At 42.7% G+C, this 27,213-nt stretch overlaps 1 protein-coding gene and 1 pseudogene across 2 annotated transcripts; both read left to right on the top strand.

The window, feature by feature from the left end:
* The first annotated feature begins 233 nt into the window (after positions 1 to 233).
* Positions 234 to 27,050, top strand: POLR1B (RNA polymerase I subunit B). Of its 2 annotated transcripts, XR_006703604.1 has the most exons (16): positions 234 to 511; positions 4,656 to 4,823; positions 5,076 to 5,222; positions 6,891 to 7,023; positions 8,110 to 8,246; positions 9,017 to 9,240; positions 9,982 to 10,153; positions 12,523 to 12,694; positions 13,790 to 14,071; positions 14,984 to 15,117; positions 19,616 to 19,786; positions 20,394 to 20,550; positions 23,418 to 23,614; positions 24,765 to 25,018; positions 25,662 to 26,622; positions 26,655 to 27,050. XR_006703604.1 is itself a non-coding variant. In XM_045446853.1 (15 exons), exons 1-15 carry the CDS (start codon positions 335 to 337, stop codon positions 26,542 to 26,544), a joined length of 3,408 nt encoding a protein of 1,135 aa, XP_045302809.1. In that variant the 5' UTR covers positions 248 to 334; the 3' UTR covers positions 26,545 to 27,050. The 2 variants fall into 2 exon arrangements, 1 of the variants encoding a protein (XP_045302809.1); XM_045446853.1 differs by having other exon boundaries at positions 248 to 511; positions 25,662 to 27,050.
* On the top strand, positions 1,872 to 2,695 carry LOC123581121 (annotated as a pseudogene).
* Positions 27,051 to 27,213: the final 163 nt, after the last annotated feature.

Raw genomic sequence — 27,213 nt, 5'->3', positions numbered from 1 at the left:
ATGACAGCTCTCCTCCGGGCCTAATCAACAGTGCGAATTTACGTTGAACAGATCACACGCTGAATTGGGCTCAGAGCTAGCATGAAGCCGACTTCTGCCTTCCTTCCCGCGGTAGGGGAAATGGGTGGGGAGATCACATTCTGGCTCCGTACAGCTTTATCCCGGCCCGTTCACTCCAAGGTTTAGGTTTCAAGTCGGCGCAGGAAAATCGAAGGGCCAAGGCTGGCGGAACCAGAAGAACTACATTTCCCAGCAGGCCGTGGGCACCGGGGCGCCTGCCGTTCTTCCCGGCGCGTGCGGAGCCGTCGCTGGCGCCCGGTGTGCAGGAGGACACATGGATCCCGCCGGCCGGTGGCAGAACCTGCCCAAGGGGCCCAGCTTAAAGCATTTGACTGACCCGTCTTATGGGATCCCGCGGGAGCAGCAAAAGCCAGCGTTGCAGGAACTGACGCGGGCGCATGTCGAGTCCTTCAACTACGCTGTGCGCGAGGGCCTCAGCCACGCGGTGCAGGTGAGCGCGGCGTCCTTCCAGGCTGCAGTCGCTCTGCGATCTCCGGTGCCACTTGCTCCGACGAGGCCCCAGATGAGGCGAAACTCGAGGCGGGCACAGGAGAAGGACCCCGCGGGCTGGACGAGGTGGGTGGGTGGGAGGATGCTTGTGTGGCGAGGGGTGCGGGATAGATCCAAGATGCTGGGGTAAGTAGGGCAGTGGCCTTGGGTAGGGTTCCCAGAGAGATGGCTGGGAGATCACAGTATAATCCCAAATAGTTCTCCCAGATCGTGCCAGGCTCGGCGGGGGGCCTGGCACTTGTCGTCTAATCGACTGGGGGAGTACTAGATGTATTTGTGATTTCTGGATTTCTTTGTGGTTGGAACCTTAGTGTTTTGTAGCCAGTGTCTGCTTGCGTGAGAGTGAGGAAGGCGCTATGCTATGGTGGGTGTGCCATTCGCACCGCACATGCTTTCATGTCACTGAAGTTTTACCTCTCGGAAACTTACCTGAAAAGATTCTGAACCTATTTGTACATAGACTGTACATGTGAGGTCATCCTTCCACGGTGTTCTTCTTAGCTTTAAAGGGAGAAACTACTGGGCACCTGCTCTGAATTAGGTGGGTGTTGAGGAAGATATAAATGAGGCCTGAGGGGCGCCTGGGTGGCTCAGTCGGTTAAGCGTCCGACTTCGGCTCAGGTCATGATCTCGCGGTTCGTGAGTTCAAGCCCCGCGTCGGGCTCTGTGCTGGTGGCTCAGAGCCTGGAGCCTGTTTCAGATTCTGTGTCTCCCTCTCTCTCTGACCCTCCCCTGTTCATGCTCTGTCTCTCTCTGTCTCAAAAATAAATAAAGGTTAAAAAAAAATTTTTAAATGAGGCCTGAAAGCGAGACTGAGTAGTAGTGACACTTATTCAACATTAAGTGATTTGATCTAAAGGATACGGTAGCAGAGTTCAAATGAAGATGGTGGGGGAAGGTCTCATTTGGTTAGCATCGCCAGCATCTCCCAGGCAGTGGGCTCTGAGGGTGCCAGTAATACATAGACTGGAAGTTCTCAAAACTTTTTGGTTCCAGGACCCCCTTCCACTCTTAAAATTTTTGAGGGGTCCTAAAGAGCTTTGTTTATCAGTATTTACTCTATTAGATATTAAAATTGAGAAAATTTTAAAGGATGAATTCATTTAAAAGACAAACCAATGATATATTAACATTTTTATTAAAAATATTTTTGGAGAGGGGCGCCTGGGTGACTCAGTTAAGCGTCCAACTTCGGCTCAGATCATGATCTGAGGTCCGTGAGTTTGAGCCCCGCTTCCGGCTCTGTGCTGACAGCGCAGAGCCTGGAACCTGCTTCAGATTCTGAGTCTTCCTCTCTCTCTGCTCCTCCCCTGCTCGCGCTCTCTCTCTCTTTCTCTCTCTCTCAAAATAAATTAACATTAAAAAAAAATTGGGGGGGGGTGAAGGAGAAGATGGCAGTGACCAGGGCACAGGTCCTGGTAGTCCGATGGCTCAAAGGGCAGCTGGGACCCTGGTGCCATTAGGTGCACAGAGAGCCTCCCACATTACCAAGGACATGCTCCAGGGCACTATCCCAAGATCCCAGAAGAACAGGCTGCCGTTGCCAAGAAGGATAATATGTGGGTGGAAGACTACCTACCAACCACATCCGGGTGATGGCATGGGGTAAGGCAACTCCTGGAAGCTTCCTGATGGCTTGCAACAGGAGAGGGATCCATGGTCTGACTGGGACCACCCAGACCTGAGGTTGAACTGGGGTGAACCGATGCACTGGGGCCTTGACATGTATATCAGGAACCGTGCGGGCACATCCCCCCACGCCTGTTTCCTGGAATCTCATGTGTAAGCATTTCTTGGGCTTCATGGCCTTCATGTTGTTCATGTTTTGGGTTGGGGAAACCTACCCGACCTACTAGTCTGTGGGGCCAAAACAGTATCCTTAAAATAATTTGTAGGTGGAACGAGGCAGTGATACAGCCAAAGAGCCTGCTAAGCTGGTGGTTCGTTATGAGATCTGAGGAAGCTTCGTCAGCTTTGTGCCCCCTAAGTGACTCCCTTATTGCTAGAGACTTAACCTGAATAAATCCCTAATAAAACAGTGGTATGGTTAAAAAAATTTTTTCTAGGGGCGTCTGTGTGGCTCAGTCAGTTGGGCGTCCGACTTGGGCTCAGGTCATGATCTCACAGCTTGAGTTCGAGCCCTGCGTTGGGCTCTGTGCTGACAGCTCGGAGCCTGGAGCCTGCTTCGGATTCTGTGTCTCCGTCTCTCTCTGCCCCTCCCCGACTTGCGCTCTGTCTCTCTCTCAAAAATAAACATTAAAAAAATTTTTTTTCTAGAGCAGAAAAATTAATAGGTAAATGATATTTTTCCTGTTTTTTGAATGTCTGGCTTATTAGAAGACAGCTGGATTTGCATTTCTGCTTCTGTATTCAGCCTCTTGTGATAAGTTGTTTTGATTAAGTACATGTAGAAAGTGTGGTCAGCACAGATAGTGATGCTGCAACTTAGTATTAGTACCAGAATACTGTATGAAAATGTTGTTACATGAAACAGTAAAGTAAACGACTAACATTTATAAAGTCAAGGGAAAGATAGCCTTTGTCATATTTTGGTTTATTTACAGTTTTGCCCAATATGGGGGGGGGGGATATACTTCTTCATTCTGTGAGTCTAAATTGATAAGTCTCAACAGTCATCTTTTCAGAATACATTCGATCTCATTATTCAGGAATTCGTATTTGTGAATTGCCTAACTCATTAATATCTATTCATAGCCCACAAGTCAGTACATACCACCACGTGCAGAATGGTGAAAATTTTGAATAGCCCAGTGTGCACCATTTCAACTAAGGTCCAAGAAGGTGATGCTCTATTTCTTGTTTCAAGTTCCATACTATAAACAAGTATCCTTTTCTAAATCTGTCCAATTTTTCTCCTTCTGGTGCTTTTTGTTGGTGATTTCACTCTTTAAAATAGCCCTCAAGCATAGTGCTGAAGTGCTATCTCATGTTCTAAGTGCAAAAAGGCTGTGATGTACCCCTTAAGAGAAATATGTATTAAATAACCTTTGTTCAGTCATGAGTTAGTGCTGTTGGCTGTGAGTTCAGTGTTAATGAACAAACGATATATATTAAGTAAGGTGTCTTTAAATAGAAATGTACATAAAACAAGCTTATGTATTGATCAGTTGACAAAAGTGTGATCAGAGACAGGAACCTAACTTTCCCCTAAGAACAGTTCAGTGTTTGTGGCAACTTTATAGACCTTAACTATCTCAAATAACAAGATTGTATTGTGATATAGATAGTGTAGCTGCGACTTGAGAAAGAAAATCTTCTGATCTCCCTTTTGCAAATTGATGCTTCATCCTTAAATAAAAAATACATGAAAATTTTATGTTAGAATAAAATACTAAATCCTAAAACAATGCCAGCTTTAGATAACATTTGAAAATGGAGACAAGGTCAGTTGAACTGACATGGGGGTAGAGAACCTTCTCTATACTCTTGGCTCCATTTCTGGCATTCTTGTTCTAACGCTAAGGCTAGGAGGTTGTTCCTAGTTAATATGTAGGAGAGCTCAGCGATGCCCCTTCCTCGGAACAGGAGAGCTTCCCCAGGGAGTGGTGCAGAGAAGCAGCTGTTGTGCAACGGGAAGAACCACTGTGGCCACCACCTGTGAGGCTCTGGTTTCAGCATGAGGCCACCATGGAATGAAATGTACAAATATCAGCGTAAAGAATGATGGCATTAGAGTGCCCGGTCCTAAATCAGGAGGATGTTTCCGTATCCTCTCCTGTTAGGAGCAGTCCCATTTGTCTTGCTGTGCACGTTGCAGGTACCACGTACAATAGAGAAGTCAGGCACTTGGTTCACAGAACAGTTTTGTTCTGAACACAACTGTACCCTAGAGCCTACTACAAATGTGACGTGTTGCAGACACTCACAAGCTGAATTAGTTCATTGTAGTTGCAGGTACTTAGCGAGGGTATGAGTAGACCGGATGTAGTTTTAACCGTCTTTTTAGATATGTCATATTTGGCATTTTGGGCATCAGTGCTTGTAGAACACGTGAGCTTTGGAAGAATCTTGGAGAAAGAGGGCCTTGGAAATGCAAGCAGTTCATCGTGTGGATTGTATTTCAGGCTATACCTCCCTTTGAATTTGCTTTCAAAGATGAGCGGATCTCTCTTACTATTGTGGATGCTGTCATCAGTCCACCGATGGTTCCAAAAGGAAACATCTGCAAAGAGCTCAACATTTATCCCGCAGAATGTCGGGGCCGGAGGAGTACCTACCGGGGCAAGTTGACAGTGAGTACAAGTGACAGCGTGTGACTCTTAGGTTGTACGTTTTTGAGAATAAGGCTGGTGCCTAATAAAACTTCTACCAGAATTCTGCTTTCTTAGTACTGTCATTTAAAGATGCTATCTTTTAAATCCAAAGGATAAAATCATTTACCTGATGGTCTTCTTCTTTACTCTTTTAAAATACTTACTTCCTTTGGTAGATCCAGGTAGTTTCTTTTTATTATTAAGTAATTTTCTTCTCTCATTTTCATTTAGGCTGATATCAGCTGGGCAGTGAATGGCATCTCAAAAGGAGTCATTAAACAGTTTCTTGGCTATGTTCCCATCATGGTGAAGTCTAAGCTTTGCAACTTATACAACCTTCCTCCAAAAGCCCTCATTGAGCACCATGAAGAAGCAGAGGTAATTGCGGGCATCCAGGTGATGGTAGAAAAGGCCTGAGATGGGGGTGAGAAGATAGAAACTTGCCAGTGAGAGTCAGTTTTTCTTTCTCCGCTTCCAAGTTCTGGATAGGTAAAATGGGGCTTGGTATCTTGTGTGCTGCATACTTCGTAGGCTCAGAATGAGTCTCAGATGAGACCGTGTGTGAAAAGTGGCCGCACAGTTAGAGAATATTATTATTATGGGGGAAGTATTGATAGGTTGTTCCCCAATTTCCTGCATGATACACTTTCCGTATGAGATGCATGCTTTACCAACAGTAAGATTCCGTGAGCATATTGAATTGCTTCCTGTACCTCTCCTTCGGCATTGTTTTCATCTGCGATACGTGGTTTTGCGGTATTGAGTTGAAGTACTCAAGACGTATAGACTCTGCTGGCAGTAGGGAGACTGTGTTTTGTGATGGGATGAGGGTTATGGTGTCAGATCTGGGTTTGACACCCAAGTGCTCCACTTACCAGTTATGTGGCTTTGGGAATTTTCTTTTTTTTTTTTAACGTTTATTTATTTTTGAGACAGAGAGCATGAACGGGGGGAGGGGCAGAGAGAGAGGGAGACACAGAATCGGAAGCAGGCTCCAGGCTCTGAGCCGTCAGCCCAAAGCCCAACGCGGGGCTCGAACTCACGGACCATGAGATCGTGACCTGAGCTGAAGTCAGACGCTTAACCGACTGAGCCACCCAGGCGCCCCATGGGAATTTTCATCTTTCTACGCCTCAGTTTCCTCTTCTCGGCATAATAACTGTGCCACTTATTGTTAAGAGGATTAACGGGGCTGGTAACATAGAGCACCCAGCATGATATACCTGCTTCATAGTATCAATGTGTAGTAGCTTTTTATTTATTATAGAACTATGATACCAGAGGGGCACCTGGGTGGCTCAGTCAGTTAAGTGTCCAACTCTTGGTTTCAGCTCAGGTCATGATCTCACGGTTTGTGAGTTTGAGCCCCACATCAGACTCTGTGCTGACAGTGCAGAGCCTGCTTGGGATTCTCTCTCCTCTCTGTCTGCCCCGTGTTCTGCCCCTGCCCCTGCCCGTGTTCTGTCTGTCTCTTTCTCTTTCTCTCTCTCTGTCTCTCTCTCTCAAAAATAAATAAATAAGCATGAAAAAAAATTTTTTTAGTTAAAAAAAAAAAAGTGTGATATCAGAACTATGAAAAACAGTTTCCTCTTTAGCTAATCTGAATTTCTGGTTTCCAGAGTTTTTGTACAGTCAGAATTTTTTAACTTATTTGGGAACCATATTCACCTGGAAGCAAAATGGCTATTATCTCTTATCTCTTTCAAGTAAGGTTTGTTTTTTTTTTTTTTCTTTTTTTTAAATATCATTTGAAGACTAAATCATGAAATCATTTTAGGGGGACAGAAAGGCAAGTTAGTTTGAGGCTGTCTAGTAGAGGAAAGTATCCTGATCCTTCCATACTTTTCTGCCAGGTCCCTAGAACCTTTTTAGTGCACTTGAGAGAAGACTTAATTCACACACTGACAGTTTCCATGAAGTTTCCAGGGGACCTGTAGACCCTTTCGCCTCCGCATGCCTCTTCTGCACGTTGCACTGCGTCTGGCAGTTATCTTCATGTTGACAGTGTATCTTTGTTTAACAAATTATAATTCATCTGTTTGGCAGGAAATGGGAGGCTATTTTATAATCAATGGCATTGAAAAAGTCATCCGAATGTTAATTATGCCTCGGAGAAATTTCCCCATTGCAATGGTAAGACCAAAATGGAAAACCAGAGGGCCTGGCTATACTCAGTATGGTAAGTTGTAGTGACCTTTAGAATGTTCTTTTAGAAAAGTTTTGTTTTTCTAGTAAGCATTTCTGTTAAGTTAGTAAGCATGTTATAGCAGGAAGCCTGCTTTTATTATGTTTAGTTTTTTTCACATTGAAAGAACACATGTATGGGTCGCCTGGGTGGCTCAGTCGGTTAAGCATCTGACTTCATTTCAGGTCATAATCTCTCAGTTTGTGGGTTCAAGCCTCATATTGGGCTCTCTGCTGTCAGCCCAGAGCCTGCTTTGGATCCTCTGTCTCCTGCTCTCGGAAAAATAATAAACATTTAGCAACAAAGAAAGAAAGAATGCATGTACTGATGTTCTTATTTATGGAGACGAAGGCTGGCCTGACTCTACCAGAGGGGGGGTGTGGACCTCAGAAGTCTCCTATGTAGGTTTCCTCTTCCGTGGCATTCCTCTTGGAGTCCCTGGCTGACAGCCACCGGCCTCTGAGTGCTCACTGTGACAGAGCCTGGCTTCATAAGACAACATTTTCATTCTTTGGTAACCCTGCAAGTGAATAACTTGTTTTTATAATTGAGCTAAAAATCAGCCTCTAATGATAGCCATATATACTATCCCTAGAATAATAGCATCTCAGCAAGTCAAAACGGCTAGTCGTTTATTCTTTTGCATCACTGATGTGGAATGCCGTTCCAGGCTTTGTTAAAGCTGAAACAAAATCTAAAATTCTGCTTTTTCTCCATTTGGACTCTTGGATGAAGCCATTTTCTCTTGATCGGATTCCACAGAGTACAGGGGATATAAAGTGCTGTATGATGAGGCTCTGCAATATAACGTGTTATAACACACGGACCCAGCTCTACAAGGAAACTTTGAAGTTTCATTAAATTTGTAGTTTCAGTTACTTGTAGTGGTTTTCAGCCTAGGGAGATTGTGTGCCCTAGGGGATTTGGCAAGGTCTGGAGACATCTTTGGTTGCCAGTCTTGGCTAACCTTAGTGATTTGGCTCTATTTTTAAGAGGGTTAAAAATAATTTAGGGAAAAAAGTAATTATCAAAGCAGTTACAGGATTACTGAGTTTTTGACTTTTTGCTTTGTTTCAATAGGAGTTTCAATGCACTGTGTCAGGGAAGAACATTCTGCTGTCAACATGAACCTTCACTACCTGGAAAATGGCACGGTTATGTTGAACTTTATTTACCGGAAAGAACTGTTTTTCCTTCCTTTGGGATTTGCACTGAAGGTGTGACTTAACGAATGTGTTTCTTTTGCTATGAAGAGGTTCAGTGGAGGTCACATTCTGTGCAGAATGGATAGGTTCTCCCGAGTGGAATTGATGGCTGTATCAGCTGTACACTGCTCCAAAACAAATTACCCAAAATGCAGTGGCTCAAAATATCAATAACCATTCCTCTCTCACTATTTCTGTGGTCAGGAATTTGGAAGTGGCTGGGATTTGGGGCACTTGTGCCTCAAGGTCTCTGGAGGTAGCAGTGAGATGTCAGCAGGGGCTGCAGTCATGTAGAAGGCTAGCAGGGCCGGAGGATCCACTTCCAAGGTGGTCACTCATGGCTGGCAGGTCATTGCAGGCTGGTGGCAGCAGGTCCTGGTTCCTGTGCACGTGGGCCTTTCCACAGGCTGCTGGAAGCGGCTGTCTTCCCCGAGAGGGTTAGCCAGGAGAGTGAGGCCGAAGCCACAGTCCCTTTTGGGACCTGACCTTGAGAATCACACATCAACTTTTTTACCATGTTGTCTTGGTCACACAGGCCAGTGCTGACTTAGTGTGAGCGGAGACTCTACAAGGCTGTGAATACCAGAAAGCAAGGATGATGATGGGGCCATCTTGCTGTCTTACCATACAAGCCATGCCTTGTTTTGGAGAGTTCATTTGGATTTGCCAGTAGTGGAGTGCTAAATCTTCTCAGGGAAATAGAATGGCTAAAATTGTTTAGTTATGACTAGTGATTAAAAAGAAAACCTTGGTTGTTTTTTTCTTTTTTTCTTCTATTCTAGGCACTTGTCAACTTCTCCGATTACCAGATTTTTCAGGAGCTCATCAAAGGCAAAGAAGAGGACTCTTTCTTTAGGAACTCCATTTCTCAGATGTTAAGGATCGTAACGGAAGAGGGTTGTTCCACACAAAAACAGGTCCTTAATTATCTAGGTGAATGCTTCAGAGTGAAGCTCAGTCTCCCTGACTGGTACCCAAATGAACAGGCTGCAGAGTTTCTGTTTAAGTACGTGCTTTTGCCTAAACGGTTGTCTGTGGGGCGGGAGGTTGTAGTTAGGGCTATGAGTCATCTGGGAATCAGGATGGACCTGGGGGTAACATTCTGGTCTAAGGAAGCAGGGCCCAGCTCAGTTCCTCTGGCCATCCACACCTTTCTTTCTATAGTAGTTTCGTTTTATTTTATTGTGCTTTTAAACTTTTATTTTGAAACAACTCCAGACTTCCAGAATTGCTGCAAAAATAGTACCGTGGACACTTCACATTCACTAGTTGTTACCGTTTTTATTACGTTTGCTCTCTTGATTTCTCTTTACGTAGGTCAGCATTCTTCCTGTAACATTTGAAAGTTGTAGGCATCCTGTCCCTTTATTTCCCCAAGGCAAGGACTCTGTTATATAACCATGTACAGTTACTAGCGTTTAAAGTAGTATGTAGGCACAGGTCACATGTTGAGCACCTGAATGGCCAATGCCACTGAGAAACGGAATTCTTAATTTTATTTAGTTGTAGTTAATTTACATTTAAATAACCACATTCTGCATGTCATGCCATGTGGTCCAGCACAGCTCTAGACCCTGTGAGTATGTACTGTCCTTTTGCTAATGTTGCCAGTAAAGAGGAAAAGCAGTTGTCTTTAAAAATGAGTAAGAACTTTTAAGTAAACAGGAATCGGGAACCTGGGTTCGTAGGACATCAAGTTCTAGTAGCAGCTCAGTCGTTTTAAGCTTCGCTTTCTGTTTTGACACAGCCAATGCATCTGTATCCACTTGAAATCCAGTACTGAAAAGTTTTACATGCTTTGTCTCATGACCCGGAAGCTCTTTGCTTTAGCCAAAGGAGAGTGCATGGAGGAGAATCCTGACAGTTTAGTGAATCAAGAAGTCCTTACACCTGGTCAGCTCTTCCTTATGTTTCTGAAGGTAAACGCTTGCTGCTTTCACCCTTGGGCCAGTCGGCCCTCTTGTGGAATGGTGAGACGGTTTCCGGCAGCACTGTTTTCTGCATGTTTGCAATTTGTAGTTTCGGCACTTTACGTTAGCCTGCCTTTTTAATTTTTTGTTTGTTCGGCAGTAAGGATTTAATCCAAGATCTTAAGTTTATACCAAATTCAGAAACTTCTTTAATATTTCTAAGAGGTTAAAGGCAACATCAAATCTCGGTCATAACATTAATGATAACATGTAACTGGCCAAACGTGTGTGATTTCCGTACTTTTTTTTTTTTTAATGTTATTTATTTTTGAGAGAGAGAGAGAGAGAAAGAGAGAGCAAGCAGGAGAGGGGCAGAGAGAGAGGGAGACACAGAATCCAAAGCAGGCTCCAGGCTCTGAGCTGTCAGCACAGAGCCCGACGTGGGGCTCGAACTCACGAACTGTGAGATCATGACCTGAGCCGAAGTCAGATAGTTAACTGAGCCACCCGGGCGCCCCAGGTTTCCATACTTTTATACCAGCTTTGTTTTAAGCTTCTGAACCCCTGACTCTGGGACACAGTAAGAATCTTCCGGAAGGTACGGGACAGTGACATAATCCGGACTACAGACTTCAGTAGCCATTTCACTGAATATCACAGCAGAGATTGAGGTGTCCTGTGATTTCCGTGCTTGGTTCTGAGGGCTTCTTAATAGGGAGCGAGAGATACTGAAGAGCTGCCCTCTCTGAACTTTAGAACAGCTCTGGTGAACGCTGTTCATCGTCCTTTGTGGTGTCTGCCCTCCCTGCCAGAGGCACTGTCTGCTCAGCTTTATACCCCTGAACCTTTTACCAGAAAGGCTGGGGACCTCATAGGAAGGCTTCTTAGAGGCCTCTTCTCACTTCTGTTGCACTGTTGTGTGCAGGCCTTACATACAGGTCTCCAGTCACTCGACTGCATTTCTGAAGTCAAAAAGTGCTAGAACTCCAAAAATGCAAGTTGGGGGGAGAACCTGACCTGCACTGACGGGAGGCTATTTATAATTTTCATTTATTCTACTTAGTGTGATAGTTTGCCTCTCTGTAGAAGTGTGTTTGATTACAAGCCGGCACCTCAGTCTTCATAATGAGTTTATGTACCTGCTACCTTTGGAAAGTCTGGAAAATTCTTAAGACAGAAATAAATTGGGCCCAGGTCATCCTATAATGCACTGCTCTTTGAAGAAAAGTTTGTTGTGAGGCTTAAATAAATATGCAGAGTGCCAGCTTATAGTATGTGCCCCATGCTAGTTGCTCACCTTAGCAAGTTAACTACAAAGTGACAATAGACAGACCTCTTACCAGGGAGAGACCGTTTTGGTCCTCATTCCTCCGGTCTCCTGTCTCAGGTCACAGAGCTGCTACCTGGGTCTCTGGTCCTCAGGTCTGTGGCTTTTCTTTCCCGTTTTCTGACTCTGCTATCTCACTTCTTTTCCATTTTGCTTCAGACTTACAGGAGAAGAGAGTGTCACTCTTTCCTACCAGTTTGTCAGCTGTCTTGTGTGTTGAGCGTCATTTGGGGACTTGGACTCTTCTTAGTTGTTTTTACTGTTAAGAGAGTGGCTGCTGCTTTAAAGCTTAGCACTCGTTGCCTGTTTCTGGGGTTGAAGCTGTTCTGACTTCTTGATGAGAGCATTTTAATGAAAAACTTTTCTAAAGCCAAAGCAAATGTGATTTTTGGTTTTGTTTTAATTTTATTTTTTAATTTGAGAGAGTGTGTGCACGAGTGGGGGTGGGGGGGAGAGAGAGAGAATGAATGAATGAATGAATGAATGAATGAACGAACGAATCTCAAGCAGAGCCCAACGCGGGGCTTGATCCCATGACCCTGAGATCATGACCTGAGCCAAAATCAAGACTCTGACACTCAACTGACTGAGCCACCCAGGCGCTTCCTCCCAGAGCAAACTTTTGATTCTTTTCGTGAATGTGGATAATCTTTACTAGGAGCAGTTTTTGCCTCACTCCAAGGGACATTTGACTGTGCCTGGAAACATTTTTGGTTGTCACAGCTTGCAGGATGCTACTGGCATCCTGTGGGTCAGGGCCAGGGATAGTGCTAAATATCCTGCATGCAGGGTCTGGCCCCTCACTACAAAGAACTATCTAGCCAAAATGTCAGTGGTGCTGAGGTTGAGAAACCTTGATATGCAGGAGTTTGTGGCTTCTGCCTGAACAGGAATAGTGTGATGAAAGACTGTTTTTCAGGCTTATAGGCCAGACGTTCTCCATGTCAACTGTATAAATTAGTGGGCCTTTGTTATGGACATGGGATTATTATTTGGGAGTAAGTATGAAATGTGAGTAATTTAAATGTAATAGTTTCAATGTTTATTTCAGGAAAAAATGGAAGCTTGGTTAGTGTCTATAAAAATTGCTCTAGACAAGAGGGCTCAGAAGGCCAATGTGTCCATAAACACTGAAAATTTGATGAAGATTTTTAATATGGGAACAGACCTTACAAAACCATTTGAATATCTTCTTGCTACTGGGAATCTGCGTTCTAAAACAGGTGAAATTAAATAGATTGGCTTCAGGGGTTGTGGGAGGGGGGATGGGCTAAATGGGGAAGGGGCATTAAGGAATCTATTCCTGAAATCATTGTTGCCTACATGCTAACTAACTTGGATGTAAATTAAAAAAATAAAAATAAAAAATAAAAATAGATAGACTTCATTTTAGGTACAGTTTTAAAGTTATTTGATCAATATGGATTTATATATTGCTGAGAGAGGTTCTCTTTAAAAGTGAACTCATCCCTTGGGGCACCTGGGTGGTTAAGTTGGTTAAGCATCAGACTCTTGATCTCAGCTCAGGTCTTGATCTCGGGGCATGAGTTCAAGACCCATGTTGAGCTCTGTGCTGGGTGTGAAGCCTACTTAAAAAAAAAAAAGAAAAAAGAAAAAAGGCCTTTAAAAAAGTGCATTTGTCCCTTTCACTAAAGACGGATTTCATGTTGTAAATTTGACAAGTGTGCATCAGTGTGCATCAATCTGAAGGGCTTGAGACAAGGCATCTGTAGAGCTTAAATCCACTTCTTATCATCACATGCATCTCTGTGCCTCCTTCTAGAATTCTAAAGATAGCTTAGATCTGTGAGGAACCGTTACAGGTAGTCCGGGGGGGGGGGGGGGGGGGCGGGGGTGCGTGTAAACCCGTCCCTAAACCAGGTGCATCAGAAAGGCCTGAAAAACTTAAGTAGTCATTGAGGGCCCAGAAGTAATACTGTTGGCTTTTTTTTACACAGATAGTACCGATGCAGATTTTTTTTTACGACTAACAACTTCTTACATATTTTCCATCCCTCTCTGATGAATCCCGTTTAGTTACTTGCTGTTTCACACTCATTTAACGTTTCCCACAAAGGAGGTAGTAGTAGAAGGAGAGAGGGAACCAGTGGGGCTAATATAACTTGGGAAATCTGGTGGGGGGGTTACTGCCTTTTTACTACTAATTTTGTAAATCCCTCCCACTCGTCAGCGCTAATAAACTTTATAACTCACTCTGATTTATAGTGTGCTCTGAGGTTTTGTCCTCAGAGCCTCACATCGAAATACACTTGTTTTTTAAGTTTAGCCTGTTTTTGAATGACTTTTGTTTCGTTAAGGTCTTGGCTTCCTGCAAGATTCTGGACTTTGTGTTGTGGCTGATAAGCTGAACTTCATACGCTATCTCTCCCATTTCCGCTGTGTGCACAGAGGGGCTGATTTTGCTAAGATGAGGACCACCACAGTACGCAGGCTGCTGCCGGAGTCCTGGGGTTTCCTTTGTCCTGTGCACACCCCAGATGGGGAGCCCTGTGGCCTGATGAACCACCTGACTGCCGTGTGTGAGGTCGTCACACAGTTTGTGTATACAGCATCTATTCCGGCTTTGCTCTGCAGCTTGGGTATGTGATAGACAGTGATAAACAGTCTTGTTTGGGTGTGGGGGTTTTAACAGGTGCAAACTGTCAAGTTATGCTTCTTTGGGAACTAAGCAGGGAATTCCTGCAAGAATTCTGTTTACTCTTGTGTGCAGGAGTCGGGCTGGTTTCCTGGCTCGTCTGTAGGTCAGGTGCATTTTTTTGAGAATGAGTGAGGGAGAAATTAAATGCTATAGTTTTATTTTATTTTTTGCAAAAATAAAAATGTCAAAACATTTCAAATACACCAGCATTCAGCATTATCGTTAATGCATTAACATTCAGCAATATCAGAAATAACATTTTGGGTCACTCCCTGTATCTGGTGACTTGACCACTGCATCTTTAAGTAGGAAACAGTGTCAGTTTGCAGGAAGACCATTAAAAAGAGGTTGTCTAGTAGTCTGTACCCTGATGTCATAAGAGACAGAGCCTTTGTTCTGGGGGACTCACAGCTGCTATCTCTGCTTTGGCTGAATGTCCTGGAATAAACACAAAAGCACCACTAGTCTTGATGCTGAGGTTACAGATAAATTTTAGCAAGTAGGCAAATTCACAGATGTGGAATCCGCAAATAAGGAGGATCAAGTGCAGTTGAGGTTTTGGGGAAAAGTTTATCTATTTACATGGTTCTAATCAAAACATAGAAGATATACATAGGAAAGCCTCTCTTATACCCTTGTCCCCCAGCTGCTCTACCCCAAAGACAGTCCGAGTCACCAGTTTCTTGTGTATCCTTGCTGAAAGGGCTTGGAAACATGTAAGCAATATAAAAATGTTCTGGTTTGGAGGCAAGATCTCTAAAATGATGAAGCGGTTGTCGAGCCTATCTGGAGGGACTTTTTAACATAGGAGAAAGCACTCTGGTGTGAGCATTTGGTCTGTTCACTTCCCCAGGGGTCACTCCAGTTGATGGAGCGCCACACCGGCCGTACAGTGAGTGCTACCCTGTCCTGCTGGACGGCGTCATGGTTGGCTGGGTGGATAAGGACCTTGCTCCTGGTGTTGCAGATTCTCTCCGACACTTTAAGGTGATCTTGTGTCTTTGTGAACTATTCTGTCCCTTACTCCTAGGTTGTCTGTCCTTTTCTCGTTGTCGAGGTAGCCCCAGGGCAGCGTAGACTGGCCAGGGGGTCTGGAGGTCAGAAGCTGATTCCGAAAGTGCCTCCACATCCCCTGTAGTGTCACAGTCTTGTCTTGTGCTGGCTTCAGAGGTTAGGGTCAGTGACAGATACTTTGACCTGCATGCATTTTTTTGGTAGTTTCATTGAGGCCCTAGTCTGCTAATCTTACAAATTTTTAACTTTTTTTGTTTTGTTAATACTAGTGGCATACAGGGGGCCTCAAAATACGTCCTTTATATTTCAAGTAATGTTGAAGGTATGCAAGGTATAAGTCACACCCTGTTACCTTCTGGCTCTTAAAAGTGGATTTCTATTTATTTATTTTTTATTATTATTAAACAATTTTTTTTAAGTTTATTTATTTTTGAGAGACACAGGGAGGGAGAGGGCAGAGAGGAAGAGAAAGGATCCCAAGCAGACTCTGCATTCTCAGCACAGAGCCTGATGGGCTGGAACTCACAAACCGTGAGGTCATGACTGAGCCAAAACCAAGAGTCGAATGCTTAACCGACTGAGCCACGCAGGCGCCCCATGAAAGTGTGTTTTTAAAAAGTCAGGTATGGGTGCCTGGGTGGCTCTGTTGGTTAAGCATCCAGCTTCGGCTCAGGTCATGATCTCACAGCTCGTGAATTCAAGCCCCATACTGGGCTCCGTGCTGACAGTTCAAAGCCTTGGAGCCTGCTCCCGATTCTGTGTCTCCCTCTCTCTCTGCCCCTCCCCCACTTGTGCTCTGTCTCTCTCTTTCAAAAATAAGTAAAACATTAAAAAAAAAAAAAAAGTAGAATAACATTCTTTGACTAACTTATATTTGGAATTTTCCTAACAAGAGTTTTGGTATGAGACAATGGGCATTGAAGAATTGTTCTCTGGCAACAGGATGAATTACAGTTCGTGCTGTGGTTTATCTCAAACTGTACTCTGGTTCAGTTTTCGGTATTTTTAGTTTTCAAATTGTTCAATACAATTTTTTTTTTAATTTTTTTTACATTTATTTATTTTTTGAGAGACATAGAGAGACAGCACAAGTGGGGGAGGGGCAGAGAGAGGAGGAGACACAGAATCCGAAGGAGGCTCCAGGCTCCGAGCTGTTGGCACAGAACCTGACGCGGGGCTCGAACTCACAAACCGTGAGATCATGACCTGAGCCGAAGTCAGTCGCTGAACCGACTGAGCCACCCAGGTGCCCCTGTTCAATACAATTTTAAATGTAAAGGTGTTCGAACACCACAGAGAACTCCCATCTGCCCATTACCTAGATCCACCAGTTGTTAGGTTTTGCCCCACATGCTTTATCCATTTGTATGCCCTTTATAAACCTGTATAGTTTTTTCTTCTGAACCATTTGAGGGTGGTATCCAGACCAATCCCCTTTTCCATGAAGATTGCCACCATCAAGTGTATTCTTCCTGAGAACAAGGGCTTTTCCTCCTCAATAATCCCAGTACACTTTTCAACATCAGGGAAGGTCAGGGTGGTGGAGTCCACAGCTGGCACTCAGATTATGCCAGTTGTCTCAGGAATGACTTCCACAGCAATTTTTTCTCTATCCTGGTTTGGGACCCAGTCCAGCATCATGTATTACATGTAATTATCATGTTTCTTTAGTCTCCTTTAATCATGAATGGCCCTTCAGCTCTTTGTGTCTTGACTTTTTTAAAAACGACAGGCCAGTTATTGTATAGCTATCCTTTATTTATGTTGGTGTGTAGCTTTCTGATGATGAAATTCAGGATATCCTTTCAAGAGGCACATGATCTTGGGGCCCCTGGGTGGCTCAGTCGGTTAAGCGGCCAACTTAAGCTCAGGTCATGATCTCACAGTTTGTGAGTTCAAGCCCCACATTGGGCTCTGTGCTGACAGCTCAGAGCCTGGAGCCTGCTTCAGGTTCTGTGTGTGTCTCTCTCTCTGCCCCTCCCCCACTCATTCTCAATCTCTCTCTCTCTCTCTCTCTCTCTCTCTTTCTCTTTCAAATAAATAAGCATTTAAAAAATGAAAAAAAAAGAGGCACATGATGTTGACTTGTCCCGCAACTAGTGATGCTAATTATGATCGCGGTAAGGTTGTGTTCTTTAGGTTGATGCACTGTGCTGTTGCTAATTTTCTGGGTAATTAGTAATTTGTGGAGAGATATTTGGAAGAAGCTATGTGAAAGCCTCATCAAGTTTTTACCTGCAAGTTGGCGAATTCTTTGCAGAATTATTACTCTCCCATTGATGATTCTTTCCTGAGGGAATGATTATTGTGATGGCTGCCCTGTGATTGTTTCCTAGCTCTATCATTCCTTCTGTGTTTGTGAGTTGCTATTTTGTAAGGTAGAGTTTTCCTTTCTCTTCCATTTATTTGTTTTTTTATTCACAGCAGCATAGATTTACAGATGCCTGTTTTATTTCATGAGTCTTCTGTTGCTGTTGCTTATTTTGATGCTCAAATTGTATGATTTCACTTTTTCCAGAGGTCCCTGTGGTTTTGTTTTGTTCATAAATGCATATAACAGAATTTACCATTGTAACCATTTTTAAGCTTCTAGTTCAGTGGCATTAAGTATGTTCAGGTTGTTGTGCAACCACCACCCTCTCCATCTCCTGAAGTCTTCCATCATCCCAGACTGGAAGTCTGTACTCATTCAACAGGAGCTCCCCATTTCCTCCTTCCCTGGTTGCCACTGTTCTCCTTTTCTTCATGAACTTTGACTTTGCTAGGTACCTCATGTAAGTGGAATCATGCAGGATTTGTCCCTTTGTGTCTGGCTTATTTCGCTTAGCGCAGTGTTTCAAGTTCATCCCTGTTGCAGCCTGTGTCAGAATTTCATTCCTTTTTGGAGCACCTGGCTGGCTCAGTTGGAAGAGCATGTGACTCTTGATGTCACAGTCATGAGTTTGAACCTTACGTTGGCTGTAAAGGTTACATGGATAAATAAACGTAAAAATAATTGCATTCCTTTTTTTAAGACTGAAGAATATTCCATTGGGTATACTACCACATTTTGCTTATCCATTCGTTCATTGATGGACACTTAGCTTGCTTCCACCTTTTGTGTTGTTGTTGTTGTTTTTTTTTTTTAAGCTTATTTATTTTGAGTGACAGGGCTGAGGGACAAAAATGGGAGAGAAAAAATTCCAAGCAGGCTCCGTGCTGGAAGCGCGGAGCCCAATGCAGGACCTGATCCCACAAACTGTGAGATCATAACCTGAGCCGAAATCAAGAGTCAGATGCTTAACCAATTGAGCCACCTAGGTGCCCCAGGTTGCTCCTACCTTTTGGCTACCACGAATAATGCTGCTGTGAACATGGATATACAAGTACCTGTTTGAGTTCCTGCTTTCAGTCCTTTGGCGTGTATGCCTAGAATTAGAATTGCTGGATCATACGGTAATTCTGTATTTCATTCTTTGATGTGTTCTGGGGGAAATCTGTAGTATTTTCTTTTAGATATACTAAGTGTATTATATTACTTTATTCCCTGATCATCATTCTCTAGTACTAGTGATGAATAATGAACCCTCAATTCCTGGAATAAATCCCACTTGGTCACGGTGTATCATTTTCTTAATATTTAAGAAATACCAGTTAAATAGTAAAAATTTATTTTTTTCTTAATAGATACATTTCTGCTTTATAAAAAGAATTAGAAAGTTTTCCTTTGTTTTCAGTGCCCTGGAACAGTTTGTAGAAATTGGGTTATCTGGTCCTAAGTCTGCAAAATTCCCCTATGAAACCATCTGGCTCTAGTGCTTTCTTTGGGGATAGTTTCTAGATACGTTTATTTCTAATATGGAACACGATCATCTTTAAAAAGGTTTTCTACCTCTGTTGAGGTCTGTTTTGGTAACCTGCATTTTATCCATTTCATCTTGATTTCTTAGAGTAGACCCATGATTTTAAATTTTAGTTTCACTGGGGTTTTTTTTGTTTTTTTTTTTTGTTTTTTTTTTTCATTTCTTACTCCATACATTTGTTTCCCCCCCCCCTCCCCCCCCCCCCCCCCCCCACACACACACACACTGCCAGCTTTTTTTCTTGGTTAGGTTAAGCAGTGGGTATTTGAGAGAATGCAGAATTTTGATTTATTGCCTTGAACCTTTTTCAGTATTAATTTCAGGTTTTATCTTTGTTAACTTGTGGGGGTTTTGTGTGTGTGCTTTTTTTTGTTTTGTTTTGTTTTTTGGCCTTTGTGTTAAGAACTTAATCCATTTAGGGGAGCCTGGTTGGTGGCTCAGTTGAGAGTAAGAGAGTCAGAGCATGAGCAGGAGAGGGGCAGAGAGAGACAGAGACAGAATCTGAAGCAGGCTCCAGCTGTCAGCACAGAGCCTGACGCGGGGGTTCGAACCCACAAATCATGAGATCATGACCCCCAAGTGCCCACCCCTACATCACTTCTTAATTGAACTCTTTTTGTTGAAAACAGGTGTTGAGAGAAAAAAGAATTCCTCCCTGGATGGAAGTGGCCCTTATCCCCATGACGGGAAAACCAAGTCTATACCCAGGGTTATTCCTGTTTACCACTCCTTGTAGACTTGTGCGGCCTGTGCAGAACTTGGAATTAGGCAAAGAAGAACTAATTGGAACTATGGAACAGGTACACAAAGCATTGTGTTGGTGCCTGAACCTACTCGTGTGGTATATGAGTTCTGAAGACTTAATCACTGCTACTTTTTAAAAATGTTAGCGCTGTTTGATAACCATCAGGAGTTTGAGAGAAAATCAGAACTTACCTCTGTCTCCTCTATGATGAACACAAAGCCGTTTTCACATTTCCTCCCTCCGCTCACCTATCGAGAGAGAGGGTTGATGGTCATGTTACCTGCCTTCCCATCCTGCCCAGCTCCTATGCACCTGACTCTGCCTCAGGTGTGAGGTGGGAACATTCCATTAGACCCACTCACCGCCTTTGCCTCCATCTTTGCAGTTGGGAAACTGTGGGCTTTGTGCTACCAAAAAATTTCTTTCTTCCAATCTTCCACAGTTGAACCAGGGTGGATTTAGAGTGACACGGGTCAGGTAAGCGATATTTCTAATGGAAGCTTCCCCGTGCTTCCCAGTGGATCCTGTCCGTGTTCATGATGTTGAGTGGGGAAGGTTTTCGTTCAAGGCTTTGAGTCCTAAACTCTGAGAGATAAGATGAGTTAATATGCTAACAGTCAGTTATTTTGTGCCTTGAACTTCTCGCCCTTCCTTTTTTCCAGATCTTCATGAACATTGCCATCTTCGAGGATGAGGTTTTGGCCGGAGTTACCACCCACCAAGAGCTCTTCCCTCACAGCCTGCTGAGTGTGATCGCCAACTTCATCCCTTTCTCTGATCACAACCAGAGTCCTCGGAACATGTACCAGTGCCAGATGGGTAAGAGGGGGTAGAGAGTGGTGGTGGTATTCATACAGAAGAAAAGCACTTGTAACTTTTTTTATTTTGAAATACTTTCAAACTCAGAAAACTTGCAAGAATGGTACAAAGATTTCCTATAAACCCTTTATCTAGATTCTGTTAACATTGTGTCTCATCTGCCCTGCTTTCCATTTGAAGGGAAGTTACAGACACGATGCCCCTTTACCCCTAAATATTTCATTGTGTATTTCCTAACAGCAAGGATGTTCGCTTACATAACCAGGGGCAAGCGTTTAAATCAGGAAATTTAACATTGATGTTGTTATACTATTTTATAGTCCTTACTCAAATTTTGACTGATTGTCCCAAAAATATGGCTTGTGGCAGTTTTTTTTTTCTGCGTAGCACCTAGTCCAGGATAACAAGTTGCATTTAGTTGTCATGTCTCTTTAGTCTTTTAAATTAGAACAGATCCTTAGCCTTTGTCACTTTTGACATTGATGTTTTTGAACCAAAAGGTAATTTATTTTGTACAACATTTGTCAATTTGGATTTGTTTGAGGTCTTGTGATTTGACTTTTGAAGAATACAAACCATGTAGTCACCCACATCTTATCACTTGCAGTATTCTTCATTCCTGCCTGATGATTCCGTGTTCTGTTGAATACCTCCAAGTAATATCTCTTGAGCCTGAAAAGCTTCCTTTAGCATTTTTTATAGTTTAGGTGGCTGGCTACAAATCCTCTTAGTTTTTATTTCTCTGAAAATGTCTTTGTTTGATCTTCACTTGAAGGAAATAGATGTACATTTCTAAATTGAGAGTTATGTTTGTTCAGCACTTAAAAGGTATCAAACTGTCTCTTCTTGGTCTCTCATTTTTACTAGCAGTCAGTAGTTACGTGTATGGTTGATTGCTTGTAGATAACGTGTTCCTCCCCCCACCCCCCCACCCTCCCCTGTCCTTAAGATTTTTACTTTATATTTTATTTGTAGCAGATTGAGTAGATATGATGTTCTTTGTGCTTGGAGTGTATTGGTCTTCTTAAATCTGGTTTTAAAGAGTTAATCGGGGCGCCTGGGTGGCTCCGTCAATTAAGCATCCAACTCTTGATTTTGGCTCAGGTCATCTCAGGGTCCTGAGAACGAGCCCCACAGCCTTGGTCTCCCTGCTAGACATGGAGCCTGCTTAAGATTCTCTCTCTCTCTGTCTCCCTCCCCCCGCCTGCCCCCTCCCCCTGCTACCACTCTGTCAAAAAATAAATAAAAAATAAAAGATGTAATTAAATTAGTAGTTTTTGCCATTAATTGTAAAAACACTGCTTCTGCCCCATTCTCTCATACCTCTCCTGAGATTTCACTTATGTGTCATGTATATTAAAACTTTAGGTATTGTTCTATAAGCCATTGGTTTATAATCTCCTTTTCTATCTTTTTTTTCCTCTTCGGGTTGGATCATTTTGTTGATCTGTTGTTAATTTCACTGATTTTTCATTCTATGTCAGATATTTAGTTTTTTAGCCTAGCATTTCTGTTTGTTTCTTTTTTATAGTTTCTATTTTCTCTGAGGTTGTTGTCTTCATTGTGAACATATTTTCCTTTATGTTTTTGAGCATTGTTATTACAGGTTTTTAAAAATCACCGTCTTCTGATTCTAACATCTGGGTCATCTCAGGATCCATCTGCATTGATTACATTTTTCTTAAGTATGGGTTGTGTTTTCCTATTTCCTTGTATTTCTAGTAATATTGGATTGTATCCATGACATCGTGAATGATAGATTTTAAAGATTGTCGGTTCTATTATGGTCCTTCAAAAAGATGGGTTTTTAGATTTAATTGGTAGATAGCTGAACACAGCAGTTGAAGTATGTTCTTTTAGCCTCAGGTGGCCTGCTTGGATCTGTCACAGGCATAGTTTAGTCTGCCAAGGATTTGGACTCCGTTTATTTGCAGAATTTAAGGCTCTTCATGGTTCTTTCCTTTCTAAAATCTACCCCCTTACTTTCCAGTTGCTGTTGTGTTCTGAACTCTGTTCCTTGGTTCTGTAGGCTGGTAAGACTGTAGGTTTCTATCTAAGTTGTAGCCGCTACAGTGACTGAACCATCAGGCAAAAACATTAAAAACTGAAAAAGCTAGTAGTTCCCTCTGTACTGTTTCTTTTGTCCAAGTGTGAATTCCTCTCCAGTTTCTGACTCCAGTGCTTTCATACTGTGTGTGTTTGGGGGGGGGGGGGCTGTTTTGCATTGTTCTGGATCTTAATGTGCTGAGGTGTAGCTTTCTCTTACTGGAAGCTGGAAGTCTCCTTTTCTAGATTTTAAAATTCACTGTGTATGTATGCATACACATACGGTCTTATAAATCATTTTGTTTCAGGTTGATTCTCTGTAATGTGAAGTAGTACAAAGAAGAGTCTCACTTCCCTACCCTCTGTACCCCACACCCAGAATTAGCAGATACTGACATTGTGTTCTGTGTGTGTGTAAGGAAGTAATCTAAGTAGATAGATAATAGTTACTGTCTGCTTTTCACCCCGTCTGTCCCCCAACTAGTAATATCCTGTAATTTATATGCATCCTTTTTATGCTTTTCTTACATTATACACATGTCCATAAACTAGGAGTGGAATTATCTGGGATGTGTACCTAAATCGTATAATATTAAATGTCATTCTGTGCTTTTCCCCTCTCAGCATCGTTTTCATGGTCTGGCTACATAGATACACATGGTCTGCTTCATTTTCATGCTGTGTATTAGTCTGTAGTGAGCAGAACCACCATGATTGATTTATTCATTCCCTGATGATGAATGTTTTATTGTTACCAATTTTATATATGACCTTTATAGTCAAGGGGAAAACGATGCTAAGGGTTTTTTTTTCCTTTGTAGGGAAGCAAACTATGGGCTTTCCACTTCTCACTTACCAAGCTCGATCAGATAATAAACTGTATCGTCTGCAGACTCCACAAAGCCCTTTAGTGAGACCATACATGTATGATTATTATGATATGGATAACTATCCAATTGGGACAAATGCCATTGTTGCTGTTATTTCTTACACTGGCTACGATATGGAAGATGCCATGGTGAGTTCTGCCAAGAGAATGTAGTTTCATTTCTTTTTAAAAAAAATTTTTTTTTAATGTTTATATTATTGGGAGACAGACAGAGACAGAACATGAGCATGGGAGGGGCAGAGAGAAGAGTAGACACAGAATCCGAAGCAGGCTCCAGGCTCTGAGCTGTCAGCACAGAGCCCGACGTGGGGTTCAAACTCAACAAACCGCAAGATCATGACCGGAGCTGAAGTCGGATGCTTAACTGACTGAGCCACCCAGGCACCCCTCATTTCTTTTCATTTTAACTTTTTTGTTTACTGTGGGGTTACTGAAGGAATATTTTCATGTCCTGGCACCAGAGTGTTCTGTTAAATGATGAATTCCTAGTCTCCATTGAAAATGGCAAGCCTTGGGGCGCCTGGGTGGCGCAGTCGGTTGAGCGTCCGACTTCGGCTCAGGTCATGATCTCGCAGTCTGTGAGTTTGAGCCCCACGTCGGTCTCTGTGCTGACAGCTCAGAGCCTGGAGCCTGCTTCAGATTCTGTGTCTTCCTCTCTCTCTGCCCCTCCCCTGCTCATACTCTTTCTCTCTGTCAAAAATAAACATTAAAAAAAAAAAAAAAAAAAAAAGAAAGAAAGAAAATGGCAAGCCTTGAGGGATATTTACTAAATATTCAAATATGCATATATCATAGATATTTGAGTGCATGTGTGAGTAGATGCTGAGTGAATAAGGTCTTGGATAGGTCTACATTTCATATTTATTTATTTTTAAGTTTATTTATTTTAAGCGAGGGAGTGCACACATATGTGAGCGGGGGAGGGGCAAAGAGAGAGGGAGAGAGAATCCTAAGCAGTCTCTGTGCTGTCAACACAGAGCCCGATGTGGGGCTTGATCTCATGAACTGTGAGATCACAACCTGAGCTGAAATCAAGAGTCAGATGCTTAACTGACTGAGCCACCAAAGTGCCCCTATCATTTATATTTATGTATGATTAGGTCTGAAGCCATTTACAAGTGTCTGGGTTTTATTAGTGTAGGTGACTTGGAAAATTTGGAGTTTTAAAATTAGAATGGCAGTTATCATAAACCCAGTATATTAATTCTAACTAGTTTTAATTTTGAAAATCCCCATTTGGCCTCAGTCTCTTAAATTAATGATTTTTTTGACCTCACAGATTGTGAATAAGGCCTCTTGGGAACGAGGCTTTGCCCATGGAAGTGTCTACAAGTCTGAGTTCATAGATCTCTCTGAAAAAATTAAACAAGGAGATGATAGTTTGGTGTTTGGAGTCAAACCTGGTGACCCACGGGTTTTGCAGAAGTTAGATGATGATGGCTTGCCATTTATTGGAGCACAGTTGCAGTATGGAGATCCGTATTATGGCTACCTGAACCTCAACACCGGGGAAAACTTTGTGATCTACTATAAGTAAGTTCGGATACCCAATACTACTTTGTGAAGGCTGTTTCTCAATGAAATTGCTGGTGGTCAGTGAATGTTATCTTTTAACAGGAGAATTCTGGAGAAGACAGAAGTGATGGTTTTAGTCACTGACTCAGTCATAACTGAAGTTCGTTTCTTAAATGATACAAAGTTCTGTGTCTGCTGTATGGCCTTTGTTTTTCTACTTCTCTTGTCAGTCTCATAGTTTGATAAGTTACCTGTGATTGATTTCAAAACTGTATTATTCAAACTTGATCATCTCTCTCAGGCATGTTGTTAGGAATTTTCCTAGCTAAAATGTCAAGTTCACTGTGCCTTTTATTAAAATTAAAAATTTTTTAGCTTATTTTACATCCAAAAAATTGTTTCAACAGTAGGTCTTCATCATAGTTTTTCAGTTGCCTCTGTCGCCGTTCTTTCAGATGGGCATAGTTATGTAGTGAACGTAATCAGTAGCCCTGTTCGTAAATACTCGTAGGGACACCATCTCTATTTGTACTGGAGAGTAGAGGTAGGAATAAGTTTTGCAAATATCCTATATGACACACTAATTATATCAATAACACTTAAGTGTCTTTGTAAGTTTAAAGAACATAGTTTGACCTCCCGTCTGCTTATTTTTTCCTAGGAGTAAAGAAAATTGCATTGTGGATAACATCAAAGTGTGCAGTAATGACACGGGCAGTGGGAAATTCAAGTGTATTTGCATCACGATGAGAGTCCCTCGGAACCCAACTATCGGAGATAAATTTGCCAGTCGTCATGGGCAGAAGGGCATCTTGAGCCGGTTGTGGCCAGCTGAGGACATGCCATTTTCTGAGAGTGGGATGGTCCCAGACATTTTGTTCAATCCTCATGGTTTTCCCTCCCGCATGACCATTGGTATGTTAATTGAGAGTATGGCGGGGAAGTCTGCTGCTTTGCACGGTCTCTGCCACGATGCTACACCCTTCACCTTTTCAGAGGAGAACTCAGCCTTAGAATACTTCGGTGAGATGTTGAAAGCTGCTGGCTACAATTTCTATGGCACCGAGAGGCTGTATAGTGGCATCAGTGGGATAGAACTAGAAGCAGACATCTTCATAGGCGTGGTTTATTATCAGCGTTTACGCCACATGGTCTCAGACAAATTCCAGGTTAGAACAACGGGAGCCAGAGACAAAGTCACTAACCAGCCTATTGGGGGAAGAAACGTCCAGGGCGGAATCCGTTTTGGGGAAATGGAGCGGGATGCTCTTTTAGCCCACGGTACATCTTTTCTCCTTCATGACCGCCTCTTCAACTGTTCGGATCGATCGGTAGCCCACGTGTGCGTGGAGTGTGGTAGTTTGCTCTCTCCACTGTTGGAGAAGCCACCGCCTTCTTGGTCTGCCATGCGCAACAGAAAGTACAACTGTACTTTGTGTAATCGCAGCGATACTATTGACACTGTTTCTGTGCCTTACGTTTTCCGGTATTTTGTAGCCGAACTGGCAGCTATGAACATCAAAGTGAAATTGGATGTCATTTAACCTGATGTGGCCTTTTGGGTTAGGAAAACTATCAGATTAAAATAAGATGTAACTTCAGTTTAGTGAAGATATTACTTGGTTACTGTGGAGTTTTTCCAAGGGTGTTAGAGTTTTCAACCAAGACCTAGCAACTGAGAATTCAGGATTTCTGAGTCTATCCAGTATAAGAACTACTGAAGTTGATTTTTAATACATTATGTTCAAAAAATGATACACTGGTAAGTAGACGGATATACAGGGAAGTCTTTGTATCCTATTTTCAGCAGGCAGTGACCATCAAACATTTCTCTGGCTAGAGCAGAGCAGTCCAATGCAAATACAATGCAAGCCATAGATGTAATTTTATATTTTCTTCTATCTCCATTAAAGACAAAAGGTGGCTCTACTGAAATGTAGTTGTTCTACAAAACTGCACGTATTTAATGTATACAATCTGATGGGTTTGAACACATGCATACACCTGTGAAATGATTGTAATCAAGGTAATAAACGCCACTTCCAGAAGATTCCTTGTGCCCTTTGGGGTCGTGTGTGTTCATTTTTGGTAAAAACACTGAACTTGACATCCATCCTGACATCCATCCTCTTAACAGATGTTTATGTGTACATGGTAGTATTGTTAATGACAGGCACAACGTTGTATAGGTATCTAGAATTCACTCGTCTTGT

Source organism: Leopardus geoffroyi, chromosome A3 (genome assembly GCF_018350155.1).
Source record: "Leopardus geoffroyi isolate Oge1 chromosome A3, O.geoffroyi_Oge1_pat1.0, whole genome shotgun sequence".
NCBI lineage: Eukaryota > Metazoa > Chordata > Mammalia > Carnivora > Felidae > Leopardus > Leopardus geoffroyi.
This window is presented reverse-complemented; position numbering and strand designations above follow the sequence as displayed.